Below are 24382 nucleotides of genomic sequence, written 5' to 3'. Positions count from 1 at the left end.
GAATCGCATTTGTACTTCCCAGGCTTCCGTATGGTCAATGACGTTTGGGTAGGTAGCACTCTGATTGGCCCGTTTCAATAGTCGCGGGCTACTTGAACTGAGACAGCCACAATATCAAACCAAGCAGCTGCACAAAAAAAAGCGCAAGAAGGCGCCGTTTGAGTTTATAGAAACAGCTTTTGTGAGCTCTTCGTGCCGTGTTGAGGGGTTTTGCACACCGCTATGGCGCGATTTCTGTAGGATAGGACTGCTGTATGATTTATTTTCGAATATCGGGTTTGTAAAACGCCGCTGGCAACTGTTTATATTGTGTTTTTGTCTGGATTTCAACAGCTCACGTCTTCCAGTTCCCCCGATTATTCTGCTTATCCATGCTTTGTTCGTTATTCACGTGTGTGGTGTTTGATCAAACGTGTTAAACAGCATCGAAGGCCGAGTTGAGTTGATTTTCCTGTAAGGATGTCATCTGTCGATCAAACACAAGGAGACTCGGGAGCAGATACTCACAATCAAGAAAACATGCTTTCACGACTACGAGGCGCAATGAAGAACAGAAGTGAAAATCGGGAAAATGTCAATCCTAAGCCAGGCAACAGGACCGTGCTGGGCGCCCTGGAGAACCATCAGCGTCGCCAGCCCGTCCTGCGCGGGGCTAAACAGGTCAGACACGCATGGCACATCAATGAAACGTGCTTCTGTTCTAGACCGATTTCATCCGCCTGTGTGTAGCATGCATTAGTATTTAGTTTAAAAATAATTTTGTTTTGTTTTTAACAAGGTGCTAACTTCATAATATTTATTCGATGAACTGAACGTTGCTGTAGTTGAACCAGTCAAAGTGCTTGCACTCCTTGTCCCTTTGAATCACGAAAACCTACATCTCCTTCCCTTTTTTTTCTTCCCTATTGGGTAAAACTGCATTTATGGCGCCACAAGTTCAAATATAATGCATTGTTAAATTCCCGCAGATCATTCCCTCCCAACAAGCAGACCGCCATTTTGCACACCATTCACTGCTCCACCACAGTAAAGCAGCTGTTCGCTAAAATTATAACTATTGTGGTCCCTAATTTTCCAGATGTGTCTTGATTTTTTTTTTTAATGCACATTCTGTGTGCAATAAAAGATGTTTGTGAATGAAACTGTCATTCTGCCAAACATGCCTTTTTATTTCCCACATGAGTTCATATAGTCTGGTTACATTTTCCACTTCCCAGCGATCCCTTTATTACTGCGACAGGTGCTGGTTCTGAACACACACAGAGACAAAATTAGTTTGTTCAGGAACAGCACTTGGGTTCAGTTTTTATGGTTTTTTTTTTTTTTTTTTACTTCAATATTTAATATGCTGCACACACACACACACCAGTAAGCTTTTTATTAATTTTTTTACCTACATTTCAACTTAAAGTAACGTTACTTGTGTGCTTTCCTGAGGCTCAAACAGTTCTCATGACACTGGCAAGATTGTGGGTTAAATTCCCAGTGAAATTAACATACATGAGCTAGTTTCTTCAGATAAAGGCATGAGGTAAACCAATGTAACTACCCTCAGTTTAGTTGACAAACTGAAAAACGAAGAGTCACTGACTGAAAAATCAGATGATAAATAAGTCACAATTTCAAGAAAAAAAACTTCCAGTATTTTGGACCACTCAAAATTGAAACTGGTCAAATAGACCTGCTACCAGATGAAGCTACTGCAAAAAGGGCCTGTAGCCACTACAAGATTATTAGCAGCATTTTAATCCAGTTTTCTGTTTCAGGTCTCTGGGCCCCAAATAATTGCTTGCAAATCTGAAGAACATGGCAGAAGTTTTGGAGAGAAGCCTTCCACCAAGCAACCTGCTTTTCAGATCCACGTGGATGAGCCCGATGGTGCATGCTCGAAGAAACCATCTACCCAAAGAGCAACCATGGATTGCTCCCCTCTCACACTAAATCCCACTGTGACCCGCCTAAGGCAGCCCCTCGCCACTATCGATCTGCCAATGGAGGCCAGCTTTGGTAAGATAAACAAGTGAAATTCAATGCCTATCCTATCTTGTTGCGCTTTACAGAAAACATAACCCACAAAATGTACAATTCTCAATACATAGATTCTCCTATGGATATGTCAGTAATTGATGAAGAAAGGCCCACAGATGTCAATGCAGTCTCGGATTATGCAACAGAAATACACACACACTTGCGGGAAATGGAGGTGAGGAAGTTAAATGTGTTGCGTGTTTCAATGATGCACATTCTCTTCTGATTTGCTCAATGATTATGCTTCTTGTAACGCAGGTCAAGTCGAAACCAAAAGCCGGTTACATGAAGAAACAGCCGGACATCACAAACAGCATGCGTGCCATTCTGGTGGACTGGCTAGTGGAGGTGGGAGAGGAGTACAAGCTCCAGAATGAGACCCTCTACCTGGCCGTGAACTACATCGATCGCTTTTTGTCTTCCATGTCTGTCCTGAGAGGAAAACTACAGCTGGTTGGCACAGCTGCTATGCTTTTGGCTTCGTAAGTATCATTGCTTTAAAGCCCCAGACTGCACAACCTTCCCCCATGCTGCTCTCCATGCTCACACTTCTCTGTTTGACTGTAGGAAGTTTGAGGAGATCTACCCCCCAGAGGTGGCAGAATTTGTTTACATCACTGACGACACCTACACAAAGAAACAAGTGTTGAGGATGGAGCATCTGGTGCTAAACGTTCTCTCGTTTGATCTTGCTGCTCCAACAATCAATCAGTTCCTCACCCAGTATTTCTTGCACCAGCCTGTGAGCAACAAAGTGGAAAGCTTATCAATGGTGAGAGTGTTTCCTGCAGTTCAGTAGTTGCGTTGTGTGGTGTATCCTTGTTATCACATGAAACTGTTTTGACACACTGTTTTCAGTTTCTTGGTGAGCTGAGCTTGATAGATTGTGACCCTTTCCTGAAGTACCTCCCATCCCAAACCGCTGCGGCAGCTTTCATTTTGGCCAATCACACAATTGCAGGTGGTTCATGGGTAAGTGCACAATCACCTCGGGCAATAACTAGGATGTTGGTTGTTGTTGATGTCTAGGTAGAAAAGCCCTTAGCTACCTGCTTGGCTGATCGGTCCGTGATTTCAGTATCAAATTGTTCCAGTGTGTTCATGCTGACGTGGGGTCTTGGTTTTTCCTCATAACTCTGTCTCTTGCAGTCGAAGGCACTTGTTGAGATGACTGGCTACACTTTGGTGGATCTTATGCCTTGCATTCAGGATCTACATCAGACCTACCTCGGTGCTGCTCAGCACACACAGCAAGCGGTTAGAGAGAAATACAAGGGCTCAAAGTAAGTTTGCTTGGTCTACACGTTCAATAGCTGTGTTAGCAATGGCTAATGTTTTCCTCTGGTTCCCTCCAGGTACCATGAAGTGTCTCTCATTGAGCCTCCAGAGAAGCTGATGCTGAACTAACCGCTTAACAACATTGTTCATTGGTTCCATACCTCTATGGGAATTGTGCACTCTTTTTGATGCTTAATTTCCATAACTCCAATAACTGAATCCATAGCCTCAGTTTTATGGCAATGGTGAGATCTTAGTGATATGTACATTTTTATTTGCAGTCCTTAAGGATTGGACTTTTTGTTTTTATATATATAATGCTTGATACAACCAGATATTTGTACATTAGGTAATCAAGCATTGTTTTAATATTTCAGTGTTTTGTATTCTATTTTTATGAAAGACTCCCAGCATTGCACTTATTTTTTTTTGGTTTATGTAAACCCTCCTTTTTACATCTTAATAAAAGTGCAGCTGGCCTTTAATGTGTTTTTCGTCTCTTGCTTCTATTAAGCATGTGTGGGTGAAGTGGGAGGGCAGGGATTAAACTGATGCTGTCTTAAAGTCACTTAAATGCTTTAAACAACCTGTAAAATTGGGTACTACAAGAATACTACACAAATTTTGTGTAGAAGAGGCAGTTTTGTCATGGTTAAAAGGGCATTGTTAGGTGCACTAGATTTTACAACTTGAACTGATTTATTTGTACAGTATATTATCAAAATGGTTACTTGTAGTGGCAATTATTAAGCACTGCTTGGGTCATGACTAAATTTGAAGACTTATATTTTTCCATCTTTTTTGTGATGTCACAGTAATGCAAAAGTATCATACTATTGGCACAAATGGGAATGCAAAAAAAAAAAAGTTATGGTTTGACTAACACATGGCTATAAGTGTTGCTTTTAGACACAAATTAAAAAGGTTAGAGCACGTTTATACAATATTATGAAGAGGATATAACCATTTCGCCAGCAACCCAAGCTGCAAATGTCCTAAGGCATTTCAGGAGGTTCTGTGGACCTGTTTAATGGGTGGTTGATATTTTATCCCACAGGAAACTCAACCTAACACCTTACAGTTTTAAGGTATCTATATACCAGTTTTATCAGCAAAAACTTTAAAATCTGAACTTAAACCACACTTGGTAGTTACAATTTAAGATCATATTTTATTTTATTCATCTACATAGACCATAGTTAAAAACAGAGGCAATAAATATAATTGTGACATGCCTTGAACAAGCAAATAATTGACAATATCTCAAATGCAGTTACAACTTCCCCTGACCATAAACAGCATTAAAGGCAAAAAAAAGAACAGTTGAGTGTAGGGCTCTATACAACAGATGAGAATCACAGAATATTTGACAACACCTCGATCATATGTTCACATGAAAAAGGCATCCTCAAGTAACATCTGAAACTTCCTGAACCCAAATGGCATTCTGATCATTGTCAACTATTGGGAAAGGCTCAGGGCAAGGTACATTAATATTTTCAAGGTAATCCAGTACAACGAAAAAAAAATTAGCAAGAACATTTAAAAGTGGAATCAAAAAAGAAAATGGACAAGCCTAGTGACAATGTGATTTCTCAATGTTGTGTTTCGTTACATCTTGCTATTAAGAGCTATATCTATTTACCCTAGCAGTTAAGATTAGATTAAACATCTCAAGGGCTCCACTCTACCCCCTGAAAATCAATATGAATATAAAAGCTGTAATGAACTGAAAACAGTTGTACCCCTTTATCAGACAACTGTGTACAGAGATACATCTTGCTGTTTTGTTTTTTGGATGTAGTCTGTCAGATTGATAGTCTCTCCAAACATAGCAAATGCTTCAGTGCAGAGGAGGACATCCATCTCGGAGTGATCAGACTTGGCCTTCTTTGTTTGTAAGTCAATCTCAAAACTGTCCCAATCTGTGAACTGTGTGTACTAGTGTGTGTATGTTAGTTAGACACCGGTGGGAGCAAGGCGACTAACGAAGGCAATGCTGTTGAGGCACATCCTCCTGAAGATGGCTGGACAGCTGGGCTTCATCACAAAATGCTCCAGTAAAATCCTCAGCTCCGTGAACAGAGTCCTGACAGGACAAAAACAAATAAAAAAACAATTCACATTATCATGTGAACACTGATATTGGACTCATGATTTAAAAACAACCAAGCTTCTAATTGGCTCAAATTAAACCTTTTTATTGGAATTGAGAACAACATGCATTACCCCATATTTTGAGTAAAGTGTGCATGTGTACATCTAACACTAGTCAGTGTGTACACGAGATACAAGACTCTTACCGGCAGTATGGGTTGCGTCTTGAGGAATAGCGCAGAGTGAGAAACCTGTAGTAGATGAATGGCTGAAGCAAGCTGCCTTGGCCACTGTGAATCACAAACCAAACATCATTCCCTCTTATTACAAGAAACACGGCATGGCTTTAATCATGCTTTTCTCCAGCAACAAACCACTACTTTTTCTTAACTCAATGAAGCCTACCCTGTCATATTTGATAGATACATTTCTAAATGTATTAAAATTATTATTAATTCTTATAACTTTGCTGAAAAACCCTGCAATCTTGATTATACTTTTTACCAGCTTTAAATGATCAAACTAGCTAAATGTGTCTCAGGTTGTGGTACTCGTGTTGTTTTGGTGTGAAATCATATGGTGTTTTCACTTTTTATCAAAAGAAAGGCCTGGCCTCACCACTCACTGTACACCCCCTGTAACACCATTTTTCCCCGGTCATATAAATATTATTTACCACAAAATGAAAATGTTTGCTTGGTTTGGGTCTCTCCTTGTGTATGAACTCTACATTCTCCTTTATCTTACTACATGAACCATAAAAACCTGATATACACACATATACATATCTCAAGCGTCGGGATTTAAAGGGTTGAAAACAAACGTTAACACCGGACAAAACAGCTGACCATCAGACCTTACCTGAAGAGCATAAAGACTGTGGCTGGCATCAAAAAGATCTCATTGCAAGCGATAAACTTTAAGATGTTCTGCTGATTGGCTGTGAGCTTGTTCAAAAAGTTCCTCACAAACATAAGGCTGTTTGGACCCAAGGTCTGAGAACAGATGAAACAGACACACAACTCAGGATGGAATTATGACAAATACACATCTCACAGCAATATAAATGAAAAGGGCAGAGACTTACATCAAGGACTTTTTTAGTGTAGCTGGTGGCATGGAGAAGTGAGAAGAGGAACACTGGAAAAATGCTCACTAAGAACAAAAGTCAAGGATACATAAAGACAAAATGATTCTATAACAAGAAAAACATATTTCCCCCAAGATATCTCCAGAGGAAGAGGTCTTTGAGAAAGGATACTTGTGATTGGGTAGGAGTTGACCAGGATGAGGGAGTAGAGAAGATAGTGGCAGCTGTCCTCCTGTAAGGCCTGGGACAGGAAGGCTCTGCTCAGCTGAAAGTGAGGAAGTCTCTGGTGCAAACGCAGAGCGCTGGTCAAAGCGTTTGCCAGCAATGCCCTCTGATAGAAGTTAGTAGCTGCTTGAGGCCTGAGCAGAGAAAAAGCAATTCTTCTTCTTCTTCCAATCATTGACTTAAAAATAAATCTGTGAGTGTGGATGTGTCCTTACTACCCTAAATAGTCCTCATCTTACTACTGAAATCCCATCAAGTACAATATTGTTAATGCCTATTGTGTTGGGTCAACTTTAACCCACACTTAATTTTCAAATTGCTTGAAATACTGATATTTCTTCTTGGATTTGTGACATGAATGTGCATGCAAAGATTCAATACAGATATGTGTTTTGGAAAGGCTGTACAAATGTTGTGGTCAAATATGAAATGCATGAGAACTTGTGAAATATTCAAAATTGAGATCTGTCTTTTGAATCATCCAAGGAAAATTTACTTCAATAACTCACTTCTTAATCTAGCTGGGTTTCACATTAAAAGACTATTCAAAGAGTTTTGGCAAATGAAAATCAATTTGGTTCAATTTAAAACCCAGTTCTTGAACAAAACAGAGTGGTTAAAATAAAAGCTTGTGAAAGTGCCTTGTAAAAGATGACGACTCACCCAAGCAGTGGCAAAATAAACATGATGGAGCAGTAGACAGTGAACAGCCGTGACAGCCACATAGCCGCTTCCAGCTTATTACTCAAGAGGAATTGCTGCAATACATTAATAAGATCCTCCAGTCAAGGTTATAATGAATATACAAACATATATATATATATATATATATATATATATATATACATATGTGTGTGTGTGTGTGTGTGTGGTCATTGTATAGTAACTGGAAGAAAGGTATCAAAACCTAAAAAGTCATTGCACTTACCACAGGTCCTAACTGAGGAGGTGGACTCCTTTGCTCTGTGTCTGCCATCTTTCAAATATTACAAGGCTCTGCTTCTTAAGAGAAATAAACATTATAAGCTTGCATGCAGAACTCCAGAAAATAAACAGTGCACATTCATGTATCCAGGTTGCTTATTAACTTCAGGAACAAAAAAATGACAAAGTGACTTCAGTTAATCTTTGTAGTAAAGCCTGAAACAGTTCTTAAGCCGTTAGTCTTTGTGTATTTCGCCAGGTGTGGGGGTGGACTAGATCTATGCTTTTTGATTATGCTTGTTTAAACATGAAGTTTCTTACAATTTGTTGACAATTTTTTTATTGTTTATAACCAAGGCACTATTACAAATCGGTGGGAGATACATTCATGAAGTCAACCCAAAGCAGAACTACACTTGTCAATGTAAATGCTGACTGACTTCTTATGACAACAGAAAAATCAACCGGCAAAAATTACAGATTTGATAATATTATTGAACACATATTATTGTCAATCGTTTCCAGGTTTCGTAAAATACTTAAATAAATGCAGACGAATGGTCAATCATGTAGTTATAAGTAGCCTATTCACTTCATTTGAAATACGTCGGAAAAATCTAGAACACTTCATTACCCAGAGGAGCTAACAATGTAGCCGACAAGCTAACTCTTCACACAGCCTCTGACTACAGCCACTGACAGCCCTGAAATACCTGCAACTTATCTGCGCATTTACATTACCAATATATAATATGAAATTTATCGATACCTGCGATATATTGTTGATTACCAGGTTTTGTGAGAAGGTAAAATTCGGCTTTATTTTCACCGCTCGGGGCGCACACGCTTCACTCCGGAAAAACGCAAAGGAGGTTGGTCAAATGAGTCGACCTCACGACCTCTGTGGATTACCGAAATCTCGCGATGTTTTGGCCCACATGATTTGCTAAATTCTTTTGCACTTTGTTGTCAATCAGCTGTCAGTTGTTGTTTTTTTCTTTATTTCAAAAATCTGCTTTAATATTTCCAATATACTCTATAGTAAAACTATAAATATTAAATAATGATGATCCCTATCATAATAATGATGAGTTCTCTGTTACCACAAACACTAAACAAACACCCAGATAGCAGCCATCCAAACCAGTCAGAACCACTGATCTATAATATAGAACATAGATAAATCAGTGGTCAGAACATATTCAAGCGCCACTAACATTTTCTTTAGGATATGTAAAAATGCAATTTTGCCACTCTCCCACTATCACGCAGGCGAAAAAAACCTCACTTGTGTAGCTATAATAATAATAAGAGTCAGTATGTTGTTGTAGCATTTTCTCGTGTCATAACAACAAAAGGTCAGATGTTACTTTTTATTCGCTAAGACTGTTTTGACTGCAGCTGGGCTGGTTTATATATACAGCATGGGATGTTTGTAGTCGCTTACACACAATTAGATATTTATCTTTTTTTAATTTCCATGCGAGTGCATGAAAACTAAATCATGTTAACAACTGTTTGCATCTCCCATGTGAACAGCGTGCACGGTGCCAACCCTGGCTGTCTAGTCCTGCACAGCTGCACGGAGACACGACATTATTCAATATTTTACAGCTTGCATGTTTTACAATGCTTTGGATTTGGTTATGTGTAACTCTTCAGATGTTGGCGTACCAGACGCTTCTCATTAAAGAGTTGCAAAAACAGTGGAGCAGGGCAGAGTTCTGTGACAGTGTGCTACAGACTCGAGGTTTGACATACAGAGTATGTCATTTTTTCCATCGTTCATTTTGTTTACTGTATTTTCTCCACCCTGCCCAGGTGTGTCAAACCGAGGCTGTTTCTTCTGAATGTCAAAACCCCAAAGAGACCATTGAAAGTGTTCGTCTGATCGGAACATTGCCATGGAGGACCGATCAGGATCAGGGGCTCTGCACATACACCGATGCACACATATTCCCCTGGCCATACTTCAAAACATCCAGGGTATTCCAGAGAACATGCCTTCCTTTCAGGTCATGGATGTGGGCCCTGAAAATGCAATGTATCCCACAGCGAGTGGACCGGCCTGCTTGCCCCAGGTCTACGTATGTGCCCCTTCAGCTTCATACCAACAGCCTCCAACCCCTCTGCCACCTCACCCTTACCCTTCTCAAAGTACAAATGTTGAGCCATTGGCAAGAGAGGACCAGCCAGCATTGGGGGTTGTTTCAGAGAGCGAGGAGTGTGTTTTAGAAGCATTTTCACAGTTTGAGAACAATATCCCAGGTTTTATCAATTACTTTCTTGACACCAACATCGCACAGGGCACAGGGCAAAAGAAGCAGAGTCAGAGAGGGATGAGAGGGGATGTCAAACCTGAGGGAAGGGCTTTGAGGGTGTGGAGGGCAGGAGCACGCATTGGATTTGCTTTGAAGGGAGAAGGATTGAGAGTTTGTAAAAGAGAGCAAAATATGAATAGGTGCGGAAGAGTGTGTGAGGCCGCCTGGATGGGGCAAAGTGAGGGTAGGGTTGGCAGGATGCTAGACACAAGAGAAATGTTCAAGAATAAAGAGAAGCTTAAATGGAGATGACAAGGCAGAGGAGCGATGAAAGAGGAAGGAGAGGGAGGCAGAAGAAGGGAGAGACCCAGGCAGAGACAGACAGGAAGCAGAGGCAGATTGGTAGAACCAGTGTGTCAGGTAGGTGTCTCACGACATCTTCAGATGAGGAGGTATGACAAAAAGAACAAAAATCTTCTGTTTTTATTCATTTCTGTTTGAATTAATGATTTAAATGGGTCATATCATAAGCCATTTTATTTTTCTTGATCTTTTGAGGAAGAAGTGTTGCTTTGGATAAAAGCATCTGCTATAAATTCATGAAAACATACTGTAACTTGGAATGTTCAAAACGTTCTCTCAGAACCAAAAAATCTGTTCAAGGAGACTAGACAGCATTAATGCAATGATGCATGGCACGTATATGCCAAATTAACATTTAAAAAATATAAAAAATACACTCAGTTTGGTGTCAGCAAGACCACCAAGAATGCGTTAAATTGAACAAAAATGAAATTTATAATGTTGCTAAATATCTATTATAATAAATGCTCTTCTTTTGAACTATGTAATCATCAAAGATTAATGAAAAACAATGTTTACAGTTTCCACAAAAATATTAAGCTTTCCAACTGTTTTCATCATTGATGATAATAATAAATGACATACTTGATAGTTTTCTGAGAATGTTTGAGCAACATGTTGGTGTATGTGATTCAGAAGTCCAAGATGAGATGGTGCCCAACTTAATAGATGGAACCCAGACCTGTAGACAGAGTTACACAGTCCTCACAAATGCACATGCCACTTCTGTGAACACAACAACACAGCGTCAAAAGCCTCATTATCCAAGAACACACCACAAGTATCATCTGCAGGGAGACCTAAGAAACCATAAGGTTTTTGGCAGGTGTCGGGTGTGAGAATGGCGAAATCAACACAACAGCAAAGCCGACAGAAGCTGGCAGGATGACCAGGAGCCAGAGTAGGAAGAGGAAGCTGGATTTTAATGAAGAACTGCCTAGGAGAGACGAGCTTCCAGCAGGAGAGAAAAAGAAAAAAAGAACAAACGGATAAGACAAAGGTAGATGCTTATCTACCAAAGGAGAAAAAGAGAAGTAAAAAACTAGCTTGCTGGATAGTGAAGAAAAGTGCACCAGCAGAACAGCTGACTCAAGCTGCTGTAATGCAAGTGTCAGTTAAGCAAAGTCATAAAAACAGCTAGTGGCCAAAATATGAAGTGTCTCACGCAAACGACCAAGCCTTTGGATCGGTCAAAATCCTCAGAGCTGCATGCTCACAAAGTGTCCGTAAAAGAAAAACAAGTGGGACATGCTAAAAGAGACACAACTGAGACTTTTCTAGAAGGAAGGAAGTTAAAGGTGCAATGCAGGACACAACCCAAGCTATATAAAAGAGGCTGGCAACCAGAATCTGCAATCAGCTAATGGTAAGAGCTCAAAATAATTCCACCCTCTGTCAATATTACAATGGACATCCTATTTTACAGTTCGTATAGATTTATAGATCGCCTTTGCTGCCATCTAGTGTTCACATAAAATACATTTTCAAAAACCCAAATAATCTTTGGCAAAATTATAAAATGAACCATGAAAATTGTATTATATATAATAATGCTTGTCATGTCTAAATTAACTTGTAGCAGTGTTATTTATTTATGTACAGTTATAGTATATATAATTTTAAATTAATTTCAGTTTGTTTTATTAATTTTGCCTATGTGCCTTTGTCATTTTTTGTGTCTTTATTTCAGTTTTATTCCAGTTTTAGTTTTATTCATTTTAGTATTTAAGATTATTTTATTTCACATTGTTGTCAAAACAACATTCTGTTTGTTCTTGAGTATTTAATCTTATATTGTATTCTATTTCAGCTGGGTTTTGATTAACAGTTATTTTTAATAGTTTTCATTTTAGCTAACAGTATTTATTTATTTAGATAAGATGGTATAAATTAAACAGATTGATCATTTATAATAATAAGCTTTTATTAATACTACCCTCTTGTAATAATTATTTATTCACAGGTTGCAGCATGTCAGGAGAAGAGAGACTGATGGAGGATGTGTAGCAATTTATGTTTACAACTGTTTAGCTTCAGAGTACTGAATAAATGTGTGTTGGTGCATATTTGAAACACCGTTTCAAATGATCAGAGACTTAGAACATGGTATTTTTACCTGTGTATTATTCAATACATACTTCACACAATTTGACACTTAGCAGTATTTGCTCTTCTTTGAATGTTAAAGTTAATTTTGTGTCACAGCTGTGCCTTTTAATGATTGAGACTGATATTAATGCATGCAGAGTTTTCTTGTAATTTGCTGTGTTTCGTAGCCTTACTCAGAAATAAAAGACATGGATCCAACCTTGGTTGTTCTTGTTTAAATACAGGTTTCCACGTGTTCAAAGGGTGACCGGCAAAACTCAGTAATACAAAATAACCATTGGTGACATTTTACAATGAGGTCTTGTTTGCTTAAGTTAATAAGCTAATATGCCCTAACAAAGAGCAATGTGTTTTACAACATTTATTAATATTTGTTAGTGTGACTTCACAGTGCATTAAGTGACTTTAACATACAACTTTTGATTTTAAAATGTTTAGAAATTAAATGATAAAAAAATACTTGTAAACATTTAATAATCTTAATTTAAACAGGCTAAATCTTACTGTACAGAACCTTGTCATGTATAGCGAAAGAACTGTTGGTGTTATTGTTCGTTACCAGTAAACTATATTATCACCCAGTTATATATTAAAAGTTGGATCTATAAGTACATCCTATACTCACATAAAGGAATATATGCTATATAGCACATTGCAGCTGCAGGATTGTATATATTTTGACTAAATGTGTACATACTATAGCAAATCTGAAATATTCTGTGTCATGTATTAATGAAAAATGTAAAGTGTATTATCGCCCAGCTCTAATCTGTTATTTGCGACAATAAGGCATAAGGATTTTAAATTATTAATTAAAATGAATAAGCTGAATCAACAGCTTCACAGTTTATCCGTTGACTGTCCTATCACAATAACCACACACAAAAAAAGCAAAAATTCAAACATGAGTGCATAAGACCCTAGTGAAACTGAAATATACTAAAACGTATTTGAAACATTTATTTCCTGCTAAGTATACTACAAATACGTTTACATACTTAAGTACTTAATAAAACATCTGCAATTATACTTTTAGTACTAAACTGGTATATTTAAAGTCTGCTAAACTAGAACAACTAATTTTGTAAATAATGTAATATATTCCTTAAACTATATACCTACTGCTCAAATACTAGTGATGTGTACAATTTTAAGACATAATAATGAATGTACTTTGTGTAACTCACACACAATAATTGCACAGTCACTGGAGTGAAGACAAGTTTATTTATTAAGCATTTATTTGTCTGTGATTTTTTTTTTTGTCATCCTTCTACACATTACACCTGAGTTGCTCTCAGCCAGTCCCCCTCCAGGGATATGGCCTAACTTAGCTTAGGTTTGCACTGGTTGTGTGGAGCACCTCCAGAGGGTGTTGTTTAGCACCTGACATTAGTCATAGTCAGAAATGTGATTGGCACCCTCCTGTAAACATGATGGTATGTGTGCAGTGTAGATGTGTGTGTTCCTAGCAATAAAAAGACACTCGTTAGGAAAAACAGTATCAGCGCATGTATGTGTAAAGTGTGTTTGTCGGGCGGCAGGGTGATCGGTGAAGTGTCCCCCGGTGAGCCTGAGCTCTTAGTGCTGGATTCTGCGGATGGACTGGATCTGAGGGGTCTGGCTGTGGGAACCCCAGTTTCTCCAGTGCTGAAAGTCTCCGCTGTGCCTCTCACACTCCATGATGTACTGCCTTCCCCTGTACCCTGGGAACTCGTAACACACAAAACTGCACACAGAGATGGAGAAATGAGGGGAAATGAGGGTCAGGTATTTCTGTGTTGAAAAGAGATATACAAAGATGCAATCCCGCACATTATCAATCCTTGCAATCCTTTACAAAAGCAACATTTCGATTGGATTTCACGTGTGCCGGATATGTTGCCGGATCTGGGCCAACACTATGTTGCTGTCTGGGAAGGCATCTTTTTATGTTTTGGACATTTTTGTGGGACATTTTTTCCTACGCACCAATCATTTTTTTCTGGTGTGCTGAGTTTGTATCGATTGTGTTGAAAAGAAATAAATAATGGGAAAACACAGAGAAGAGACTCACGCGCCGCACTGCACATGCATGGAGCCCACTTCAGGACCACACCATCCCATGGCCTGCAGAGAGGGGTAGTCGTCACACAGCTCCACACAGCGGCCCAGGAAGTTCTCCCTCTCAAAAATGGTCATGCGACTGCTCTGGTGAGACTGAGGGGAGACGAGAGAGAGAGATTGACCTCACATATCCACATATTCAACTGATTATATCAGTGCTGTTGTTGTTAACTAAAACTATTAAAAATGTCTAAAAATTTATTAAATTAAAGCTAAAAAATAATAAATAAAAAAACACTTAATGAAACATGTGAAATACTGCCTTGTTAAATTGCTAAAACTAGAACTTAAAGCTAAATAGACATACAAAATATTTAAAGGTAACGAATAGTACTAAAATAAATAGTGAATACATAATAGTTTGGAGCAATATGTTAAAATGATGTATGATCATATGATAGGAAGACTCCAGTCATACAAGTATATCCAATAAGTACATCAAACTCCTGAATACATGCAGTATGCTTGCATAAAGAAATATAGCCAATCTCAACTTACTGAGACTGACTTATTGAGGCTGCCATGTTGAGAACACATGATCAGTCCAATGCAACTTGCTTTATTTCAATAAATCCTGTAATGGACACTTGTTGAATAAATATTACATGTTATCCAGCACAAAATACTACATGGCTTTAAGATTTCTAGCATATAAAAGGGAGTGAATAACTCACAGCGCAGTAGATAGGTCTAAAAGACATCAGTCTCTCCACGTGGTAGGACAGGTTTCCACTGTAGGCATCCCAGTGAGGATACTCTCCTCTCTCCAGGATGAACTGCTGTCCCTGGAAGTCGTGGTGCTCATAACCCACCCAGCTTTTGAAAGAGAGAACATCCAGTCAAACATGGGCATACGCAGTTAGATGAAAACTCCTTGTGTTCATCCTGAGTATCCTTGGCACACATTCAATTAACAAACACTGTAACTCACGCGCCACTCTCAACGCGAATAGAACGGATGTTGTCGAAGCCACACTCCTGGATGTTGCAGCATTCTGAGGTGAACTCCTGACATTTTCCCTGGAAGTGTTCCTGCTCAAACACAGTCACCTAGCAGAACAAAAGCAAAGGTTAAGATTGTGGTGTGATTTTGTGGAAGTGTCTTCCTATAATATACATGCAAAAATATATTGATTAGATGCTTTAGTATAATAACTTAATTATTATATTATATATATATATTAAAGTCCTGGATATTTCAGAAGGGACTTAAAGTATATATGAGTGTTGTGTGTGTGTTAATGGTAGTTTACCTTGAAGAAAGGAGCCATTCCCATGCCATAGTTGATCATGGGCTGCATCATGGCGGATCGAGTGAACCTGTACATCTTTATATCTAATTTTTTTTAAAATAAATAACATGATAAATACCAGTAATATTAGATGTAAACTGTGAAATGAATTCAAATAAATAATCATATATTAGCTAATAAACAGTACAACGTAGGCTATTATAGTAAACTGTGTTCTTCATCATTAGCCTATTACAGATTTAAAAAGTAACTTAAACATACAATAATCGATGTACTATAGGTAATATAAAATAGCTATTTAATTAATAAAATTTAAACACAGTTGTTAGATTTAAATCTATTAACACCATTCGCAAGATGTGGCCATACTGAGATGTTTATAAAGTAAACCACACCAAATGTATAATTGTGCCATGAGCTCCGTGAGATGTAATTTGGGATCTTACCGTTTTAGTCACTGAGCTCGAGTGTGGCACGCGCCTTAACGCCGGTTTCGCGTGGAGCTTTGAGAGAACCTGGCGCTTCGGTTTTATACCGACCGCCGCGTGCCGTGCGCGTGAAGTGCGTCCTGACGGGCGCGCGGGACAGACCACAGGGTCGCCAGCTCAGCAATTAATATAGAAGTGCAACATGGCTGTTGTGAGCCCATTCACTGGCAAGTGCAGTGCAGTGTTTTGGGTGAAAGCAGGGCACACAAAGGGTTTGGTCCCAGTATGTTCGCGCAGGTCAGCACTATACTCACAATGAGAGTAAAACACCAGGATTAACCGAGTGAACCTGCTCCAGCTGAGTGAGGGTTTGAGTTGCCGTGGGTGCAGTGAGGACAGGAGAGCTCAGTTTTCATGCAAGTTACCATTTTAGCTGCAAGGATGTAACATTTAAGACTGGGTTGACCAAAGACTCTTACAATGTAACCTGTTTTCTGGGACATCAATAGATGCATCACATACCTTTATTGCTGCAAGACATAAATACTATGTATCTGCTGAACCGAAATCATCTCAATGTATTTAGTTTACTTTTTTTTTCTTTTTTCAAATCATCTCCTCTTGCCTTGAATGCTGTAGGATACAGTACAAGTAGGGTAAAAGTAAATCTTACTTTACTTTATAAATATATGCCCAAAACATGGTCAAACCTATAACTGACCCAAAGGGGATCACGTTCACCATGTTCATGTTAAATTAATAGACAATTAATCTCCAATGTCTTCTGTTAAGCAATTCATTTAAACATTTATATTAAACATTTATTTTAGACTTTTGCATGTTATTATAACAATTATTATTTACTCTTATTTCTTTATATAATGATTTGTAGAACAACCATATTTTGCATATGTGTAAAGGATAAGACTTTTATTTTATTTTATTGTTTTATTTATTGTATTTTTTAAATAAAATACTACATATGTGATACATCCTTAGCCCAAAATGTACTGAAAATATAAAAATGGTCTAAACCACTTTGGTAAAGTAGTCTAAAAAAATGTTTTTTTTTAGTTAGTTATTAGTTCATTTATTACAATTTGAGTTTCTCTAAAAGCAGATGTCCCCCAGATTACTTATATATTAGGCTCAAACATCCAAGTTTGTGTGGTGGATGAATTATTTTCCTCTCTGGCTCTCGCATACTCTCTTTCTCACGCTGTGCTGATGATGAGGGGCTTCTTTTCTGTGAGTATGCTGAACACGGCATGTTTCATTGTTTCAGTGTAATCCTCACAGACTCAGCGCCAGGGTATAAGAGCTGAGAGCACGGTCAGACGCAAACACTCTCAGAGTGAACCCTGGGTACGGACACACACTCACTGAACACACAGGTAAGACATCCAAATATCCACTCACACATTAACACTTTATCCACTTACACATTAAAACTTTAACCTAATAGCTAGAGAGTACAAGAGGCTAGTTTTGATTTGCAACACCATCATCAACACCAACACCCCACACTACCCTTCGCCCCTACCACTTTAAAATAGTCCCTCCCCCCCAAAGACCCCTTACATCCATTCCAAACATATGTTTTTTATATTTTTCATCTCCTAAACTTAATCCCTCTCTTCCAGCATCAAATACTGTATATTATAGTGGTTGCCCATGTCATTTCTGAGATATATTACAGTTATATGAATATACTTTCTTTTAATTTTCTATTATTAATTTTACCTCAGGCACCATGTCTTCCAGTGGAGAAAAAAAGACTGCCTCCCAGACCGACGGCAAGGCAGCCCAGAACAAGAAGTCTGAGATGGGCATGATGTCCTACAAGGTAAAGCTTTCTAATAAATATACACATGTGCAATTCTGCTTGGTCATTGATTTAATATGATAATAATCAGTTTCTCTCTTTCTTTTAGATGTATGTGTTCGACCAGGAAAACTTCCAGGGACGCATGATTGAGATTAATGCTGAATGCATGAATGTTTGTGAAATGGGCATGGACAGAGTTCGCTCACTACGTGTGGAGTGTGGCCCGTAAGCACCTCTGCATCTATATTAAACACTCGTGATTTATAGAGAATAAGATATCTCACTCAGCTCTTTATGTGCCCTCTGCAGTTTTGTGGGCTTTGAGCAGATGAGCTTCTGTGGAGAGATGTACATCCTGGAAAAGGGCGAGTATCCTCGTTGGGATTCTTGGAGCAACTGCCAGAAGAACGACTACCTGCTTTCCTTCAGACCCGTCAGAATGGTGCGTAAATGCTCTCACAATTCTATGTCCATTGTTTGAATGCTTTTACAATGCATTTATTGTGTTTTCTCCTGAAGGACCCTGAGAAGCACAAGATCTGCCTGTATGAGGTGGGCGAGTACAAGGGCCGCAAGATGGAGATCATGGATGATGACGTTCCTAGCCTGTTCTCCTATGGATTCACCGACAGAGTTGGCAGCATCATGGTCAGCTGTGGAACGTAAGTGCAAAGTGTCTTTAGCCAGTGAGGTTTCACTCTGTCAAACCTCTGTGCACTTGTGGCGATCACAAATGCTTGACAGTATTGACAAATGTGGCTTTCAAGCATTTATTTAACTGTAAAATAGAGGTAATACTTTATAGAAATAAAAGAGAAAGATATAACAATAACATTTTGCACAACAAGATGCTTACAATACTAGATGCATAATTGAGATATTTTATTAATACTATTTTTATTATATTTATATTTATATTTTTTAAATGTCTATAGGTTTTATTAATTTTTATTTCAGCTTTAGTTATTTTACATCAAGTTAAGCCAACTGAAAAATAGTAATGTTGCCTTGCAACTAGCTGAAATAAAATAATTATATTGTACAAATATTTGATTTACATATGAACATATATTTGTGTACTATAATAACCCTGGTTAAAATATATAAATCAGTTTATGCATGGTATAATCAAGGGTCCATTAAGGGTGCAAAACTATATAGTATTTTATTTAGTTTATTACTTATTTTTTATATTTTAGTTACGAAAAGTGTTTATATTTATAGTTTTCATTTTAAATTGTTATTAGTTATTAAGTTATTAGTCTTTTTTCAAACATCTTGGTAGTTTTTAGTCATTTTTATTTGTTTTACTTTTAGTTATTTTAGTACATCAAGTACAACTAAAGGAAAAAGAGAAGTTTTGCATTGGAATCTAGCTAAAATAAATGAATTAAAAATATTCAAAAATATATAGTAAAAAAATAATTATATATATTTAAAGTATTTTTTTATGGTTTTAGTTTAACCCTGGTTTAAATACTAAAGCTAGTACACTATCAAGGGTGCACAAACGAACCTCTTTGTTTTCTTCAGTTGGGTGGGCTATCAGTACCCCGGATACCGTGGCAGCCAGTACCTGCTGGAGAAGGGTGAATACAGACACTTTAACGAGTACGGCGCCCGTTGCCCTCAGTTTCAGTCTGTGAGGCGTATCCGTGACATGCAGTGGCACCCACACGGCTGCTACACCATGGCCAGCAAGTGAGGGCCAGACCAGGAGAGGAAGAGGAGAGGTGGAGTAGAGGGAGAGGGGCGCAAGAGGAAGGAGAGGAGGAGAGATGTCTGAGAGGCTGCATCTTCCCTGTGTTGCTGCTATGAAGGGGCAGATAGTTTTGGGATGACAGACTTCCTGGCTCACATTGCAGTCTGTGTCTGTCGAGCTGTTAAAGCCCAGCGGTGCTGTGATTCTCCCAGGCCTCTGAGTGACTCTGTTTGGGACAGGGGCACCAATAAAAACAATTCCCTCATCCTCCCTATTTCCTTTCCTCTCTTTCTCTCCTGCATGGTTTCTCTTTTTCCTTCCATAATTTATTTCAATTTTTTGTCATCTGTTCTTTTCCCGGCTCACATCCCCCTTTCCCCAGGAGGATGGAAAGAGAGAGGGAGAGATGAAGGGATGAGGAGAGGAAAGCTCCTGTGCCCTAGAAATCTCCCTCTGCCCGCTGTACAGAATCCTGGTCACCTTTTGAATAAAATGCTAAAAGCTTGACACAGACTTTTGTCTTTGTGAATCCATCATCATGGCTGTCAACAAAAATCTTGAGAAACTTGCAGTAATAGAAATGCAAAACCGTAGTGCATTTTCATAGGAACGTGAAACATGATGTTAGTTTACACTTTGTAGACTTACATCCTAATTGTTAGCAATTTAATTATGTTTGATTATTTTAGGCCTATGATAACTAAATTATATGAGAAATAATTTTACATAAACCAGCAGCCATCTTGGATGTTTATTGGAAAAAATTTGTTTTTATTGATTTCATAACTAGATAGTTTGCTCACTATGATAAGAAGAGACACAAACAGGTAATTAATAAATCACTGTAATCAAATGATTTTATAAAAAAAAAAAAAAAAAAAAAAAACTATACAAATTCAGTTCACTCATAACCAGACAAATATATCTTTGAAAATACCAATTAAATAGTACATTTACGGCATTACTTTATTAAAAGGAGAAACAGCTCTTAATAAAGCTTACATCATAAATAAAATTAAAAGTAATTTTTACAACTGGTATCTCTTGAGTCATATCGAAAACATTCAGATAGCTGCACCATGTGACCCTCTTAGAGTCTCGTGATGAAAATAAAGTCTTTCTGTCAGCGTGACATCATCCTCACAAACTCTGGAAGATTGAGTGAGGAAGAAGAAAACAAAAAGAAACATTCAGCGAGGTAAACTAAAAATGTTTAGAAAAGCAAGTATTAAGCTAATGATACATGGGGCAATGTTTTGAGCAATGGAGAGACACAGGGTCCACGACCGATCTCAATTCTCAATGAGAAAGTGCCCAAGCAAAATTGCTCAAAAAGTCGACCCGTGTAACATCAGCCACTTGTCATTGTTTTTTCATCAGTCCTTTACCTTCAAAATCAACAAGTCCGTCCCCATTGAGGTCGGCATCACGAAGTATATCGTCAATATCCCTGGGATTCAGCTGCTCCCCCATTAGCTTTTTCATGGCTTCTCTCAGTTCTGTGACGCTGATTTGCCCATCACCATTGGAGTCAAACTGCACAGTGGGGAATTGTCGGTAAGGACACTGACAGCTGCAGTCAACACAGTGGTACATGTGTAAGTGAGTGTGTTTACCTCTTTAAAGGCATCTCTGAGCTCCTTGACTCCGATCATGTCTGCTGTCTCTGCCAGCATTTTGGGCCCCATGAGCTCCACAAAGTCCTCAAAGTCAATTTTACCCCCACCTAAAAAATGCAGGAATCTTTCATTTAATACAAATATATAATATTTATTATTATATTTGATTTATTTTTGACTTCCCCCACCCCCAAATCCTACATTTTCAAAATCTCAAATTTCCTCAGACGTTTGAACTATAATACAGCAAAATAATGTTTGCATGAAGGCACCCAGATCATAAATGCTCTCTGCGTTATGAAGTAACTCACTTATTTGTTGACTCAGTTCAATGAGTTCCATCTCTGTCGGCATGTATCCCATCGTCCGCATGCATTCGCCCAGGTCCCGGCAGTTGATGTAACCTTTGTTCCTATCAAACTCCTTAAAGGCTTCTCTTAGTTCTGCATGAACACAAGGAAAGAGGTGATGAAATGCATGAACAGGATGTTTTCCAATCTGAATCTTATGTGAGGTGTGTGCTTTCTATGAATACCTTCTATCTCCTCTGGCCTCAGCTCCCTGTCCTGTTAAATCAAGACACATCGTAAGATGTTAAACGTTGATGCATTTAAAGGCATGTCTCGGTTTGACATGTGTCTTTCTGAATCATCAAGCAGACTCAAACTAAACATATGGGTGGGTATGTGGAAATGAGAAAGTTGGACAAAATGTGAGTTTAAGGACTGGTTCCAGTTCATAATAATGTCGTGACACGGGTAGTCACTAGATTAAACAGTGAAGGTTGCCTGGCAACAGCTAAAAGATAAGAAGATTTGTGGGGTTTAACTTGAGGAGGACCCAGAGAAAGACGCAACACATTGTCCAGAGTGCGGATGAGGTTAAACGGAGTGCCACATGAGAAAATCCCACAGATGATTCTCTTTCCCATTTACAGCTTTGGGTATAATACCCAATACCATATAGTACACACACACATTGGCATAAACCAGTGGATTACATATGTCATACATCCAGTGCTAAATACTTCAGTTAAACGAGTTTCTCCACATGACTTGAGCATTGTAAAAATGTGTCATTCATCTCAACAAGAGACGATTTTTGTATAAATATGGATATAATAATATATATAAATATTTTGCCGTCAAATGATTATTCGCTATTAATTGCATCCAAAATAAAAGTTTTTACACAGTCTATATTTATTATGTATATATAAATAATAAACAGTCCACATGATCTTTTACAACAAACTATTGGAGGGAGTGAAATGTAGATGATTCACAATCATGATGAGAAAACCGCTGAAATGGCTGAGATGATGTGATCTTTTGGACTAAAACATGGAAGAATGTAGATGCTGAGACACTTTGATTTTAGTTGTCCATAGTACATACGAGCTGTGACTTTGCGAAGCCCTGTCTTAGGAAGATGCATGCTGGTCCAACGATGTTATGTAGCATGGTGCAGTTTTGGACTAGTGCATTCAGGGGCCCCTTAAACTCAGAAGTTACTTCATTTTCTCCGTCTGCTTCTCCGGGTGGGCGGGGCTCTGGTGCCTTTGGCCCAGCCCCTTTACCCTCAGCCACACCCTTAGGGTGGGGCCACATTTTACTTGAGACATAATCTAATTAAGCACAGTTTAGTCAATTTGTTTGACATGTCCTACTGAAGTGTAATAATAATATAATATTATTGAAATACTGATTATACTGTCTTTACAATATATCTACAAGTTATTAAGCTTTAAAGTATGATTCCTGTCAAACTCATTTCAATATTACAATTAACACTCAGTCCACCAATACATAGGCCCTGACTTTTGAATATATTTCTCTTACCTTGTTAATTTTGTTTTTCATGGATGGCTTGGTGCAGTTTCCCATGCTTTAGTCCTCAGTGAAGAGGTTTCACACCTCTCCTCTTCTGCCCTTTTTATATAATTAATTTATCGAGTGGACAGACAATACAACACTCACCTGCTTCCATATTAAGCTACTTAAAGTCCACATTGTTTAGTTACTAAAACTAACCTAACAAATGTATCTACAAACCTTTGCATTCTTTCTCATCTCGGACCCTCTCTTATAACTATCCCAACAAAGCAAATCACAAATAACACTAACGTTTTATAGAACAAGCATACTTTTAACTATTCTTGCCATCTTTACATCTCATATAATCAATCTCCACGTATCTCCCTCTCTACTCACTTTCCTTACAGATTGCAGTCCCATGGAAATGATTTTGTTTGCTGGCTGAAAGAGAGAGATGAAGAGCGGGGGAGGTAAGGGGAGGGTGAGAATTAGACGAGAAAACGAGAAGCTTTTTTAATCCCCCCAGTTCAGATTAATGACGGAGAGCCATGGCATGATGTACAGAAAGAGCACAAGGGGATTCAAGAAGAAATAAAGAATAAGTGCAAGAAAAAGCAGTGGTCAATTAATCGGGTGAAATTCTGCCATTTTACAATTTTCCATTGACCATTTGTTTTCTTTTTCAGAGAGCTTGAAGTACATATGGAGCAAAATAAGTGTACATTTAATTCACTCTGTAATGTTCAACATCAAATTACCATTAAAAAATAATTTATAAATGGTTTGATGTCTGACATAAAAAAAGTTAAAAACAAAGTTTCAAGACAACATTTTTAAACAAAGACACTATACAAAATGAAGAAAAATATAGTGGGAATATAGTAAAAGCAGTGAAAATGAAATTCTGAAAATACAGTTGTGTACTATACTAGATCGCTCATCAATTCAATTTGTGACACTTTTCATGGAAAGACATATGTTCCTTTTAAATGATTATCCCAAAATCATGCTGGAGAACATCATTAGGCTTTAGCCAAACCTGCGGAGTCCACTATTAGAGCAAAACAAAGGCAAACTAAATAGAAAGATATTCTGAAATTCATGCAATTTTTTTCAGCTGAAACATTTACTCAAATTGCTGTGGTCAGAATATAATTTGCATTAAAAATGGCAGCATTTCAGATTTTACAGCCTTTATATAGGTAGACCACTCAGAAAGAGTGCTTAGCTAATAACATTACTATGAAGAAGATG

The 24382-nt window shown here is 38.1% G+C and overlaps 5 protein-coding genes across 8 annotated transcripts; 2 read left to right on the top strand and 3 right to left on the bottom strand.

Moving 5' to 3' along the window:
* The first annotated feature begins 73 nt into the window (after nt 1-73).
* Nucleotides 74-3791, top strand: LOC127971157 (cyclin-A2). The gene is made up of 8 exons (XM_052573988.1): nt 74-660; nt 1767-2007; nt 2100-2203; nt 2287-2510; nt 2596-2800; nt 2887-3000; nt 3178-3311; nt 3384-3791. The coding sequence occupies exons 1-8, from the start codon at nt 460-462 to the stop codon at nt 3433-3435; spliced, it is 1275 nt and encodes a 424-aa protein (XP_052429948.1). The 5' UTR covers nt 74-459; the 3' UTR covers nt 3436-3791.
* Nucleotides 3792-4457: 666 nt separating this feature from the next.
* Nucleotides 4458-8576, bottom strand: LOC127971163 (transmembrane protein 33-like). Of its 4 annotated transcripts, none has more exons than XM_052574001.1 (8): nt 8412-8576; nt 7647-7720; nt 7382-7476; nt 6665-6852; nt 6491-6558; nt 6265-6398; nt 5610-5693; nt 4458-5395 (listed from the first exon to the last, which is right to left on the bottom strand). In XM_052574001.1, exons 2-8 carry the CDS (start codon nt 7692-7694, stop codon nt 5266-5268), a joined length of 747 nt encoding a protein of 248 aa, XP_052429961.1. In that variant the 5' UTR covers nt 7695-7720; nt 8412-8576; the 3' UTR covers nt 4458-5265. The 4 variants fall into 4 exon arrangements, with proteins under 4 accessions (XP_052429961.1, XP_052429962.1, XP_052429963.1 ...); XM_052574002.1 differs by having other exon boundaries at nt 7647-7717; nt 8412-8564; XM_052574003.1 differs by having other exon boundaries at nt 8433-8509.
* Nucleotides 8577-13583: 5007 nt separating this feature from the next.
* On the bottom strand, nt 13584-16262 carry LOC127971171 (beta-crystallin A1-like). Its single transcript, XM_052574012.1, has 6 exons — nt 16181-16262; nt 15735-15817; nt 15413-15531; nt 15156-15297; nt 14432-14574; nt 13584-14104 (listed from the first exon to the last, which is right to left on the bottom strand). Exons 2-6 carry the CDS (start codon nt 15807-15809, stop codon nt 13957-13959), a joined length of 627 nt encoding a protein of 208 aa, XP_052429972.1. The 5' UTR covers nt 15810-15817; nt 16181-16262; the 3' UTR covers nt 13584-13956.
* Nucleotides 16263-17510: 1248 nt separating this feature from the next.
* On the top strand, nt 17511-20197 carry LOC127971175 (beta-crystallin B1-like). The gene is made up of 6 exons (XM_052574017.1): nt 17511-17556; nt 17911-18008; nt 18097-18215; nt 18300-18432; nt 18510-18652; nt 19524-20197. Exons 2-6 carry the CDS (start codon nt 17916-17918, stop codon nt 19693-19695), a joined length of 660 nt encoding a protein of 219 aa, XP_052429977.1. The 5' UTR covers nt 17511-17556; nt 17911-17915; the 3' UTR covers nt 19696-20197.
* Nucleotides 20198-20497: 300 nt separating this feature from the next.
* Nucleotides 20498-23539, bottom strand: LOC127971170 (calcium-binding protein 2-like). Its single transcript, XM_052574011.1, has 6 exons — nt 22709-23539; nt 21847-21877; nt 21623-21754; nt 21309-21418; nt 21081-21228; nt 20498-20841 (listed from the first exon to the last, which is right to left on the bottom strand). Exons 1-6 carry the CDS (start codon nt 22919-22921, stop codon nt 20816-20818), a joined length of 660 nt encoding a protein of 219 aa, XP_052429971.1. The 5' UTR covers nt 22922-23539; the 3' UTR covers nt 20498-20815.
* Between the last annotated feature and the right edge of the window lie 843 nt (nt 23540-24382).

This window comes from Carassius gibelio, chromosome B14, assembly GCF_023724105.1.
Source record: "Carassius gibelio isolate Cgi1373 ecotype wild population from Czech Republic chromosome B14, carGib1.2-hapl.c, whole genome shotgun sequence".
NCBI classification, from domain to species: domain Eukaryota; kingdom Metazoa; phylum Chordata; class Actinopteri; order Cypriniformes; family Cyprinidae; genus Carassius; species Carassius gibelio.
Note: the sequence above shows the minus strand (reverse complement) of the source record. Positions and strands in the feature narration are given on the sequence as shown.

Bases quoted from the DNA above. Each gene is read 5' to 3' on its own strand.
- LOC127971171 (XM_052574012.1), bottom strand. From the start codon at position 15,809: ATGTACAGGTTCACTCGATCCGCCATGATGCAGCCCATGATCAACTAT. The intron at 15,532-15,734 runs GTAAACTACCAT...TTGTTCTGCTAG, and splicing joins GAATGGCTCCTTTCTTCAAG to GTGACTGTGTTTGAGCAGGA. The intron at 15,298-15,412 runs GTGAGTTACAGT...CTCTTTCAAAAG, and splicing joins ATTCGCGTTGAGAGTGGCGC to CTGGGTGGGTTATGAGCACC.
- LOC127971163 (XM_052574001.1), bottom strand. From the start codon at position 7,694: ATGGCAGACACAGAGCAAAGGAGTCCACCTCCTCAGTTAGGACCTGTG. The intron at 6,559-6,664 runs GTATCCTTTCTC...TTTTGTTCTTAG, and splicing joins CAACTCCTACCCAATCACAA to TGAGCATTTTTCCAGTGTTC. The intron at 5,694-6,264 runs GTAAGGTCTGAT...TGTGATTCACAG, and splicing joins ACAGTCTTTATGCTCTTCAG to TGGCCAAGGCAGCTTGCTTC.
- LOC127971175 (XM_052574017.1), top strand. From the start codon at position 17,916: ATGTCTTCCAGTGGAGAAAAAAAGACTGCCTCCCAGACCGACGGCAAG. The intron at 18,433-18,509 runs GTGCGTAAATGC...TTTCTCCTGAAG, and splicing joins CCTTCAGACCCGTCAGAATG to GACCCTGAGAAGCACAAGAT. The intron at 18,653-19,523 runs GTAAGTGCAAAG...TGTTTTCTTCAG, and splicing joins ATCATGGTCAGCTGTGGAAC to TTGGGTGGGCTATCAGTACC.
- LOC127971157 (XM_052573988.1), top strand. From the start codon at position 460: ATGTCATCTGTCGATCAAACACAAGGAGACTCGGGAGCAGATACTCAC. The intron at 2,204-2,286 runs GTGAGGAAGTTA...CTTGTAACGCAG, and splicing joins CACACTTGCGGGAAATGGAG to GTCAAGTCGAAACCAAAAGC. The intron at 2,801-2,886 runs GTGAGAGTGTTT...CACTGTTTTCAG, and splicing joins AAGTGGAAAGCTTATCAATG to TTTCTTGGTGAGCTGAGCTT.
- LOC127971170 (XM_052574011.1), bottom strand. From the start codon at position 22,921: ATGTGGCCCCACCCTAAGGGTGTGGCTGAGGGTAAAGGGGCTGGGCCA. The intron at 21,419-21,622 runs GTGAGTTACTTC...TGCATTTTTTAG, and splicing joins TGAACTGAGTCAACAAATAA to GTGGGGGTAAAATTGACTTT. The intron at 21,229-21,308 runs GTAAACACACTC...CCCACTGTGCAG, and splicing joins TCAGAGATGCCTTTAAAGAG to TTTGACTCCAATGGTGATGG.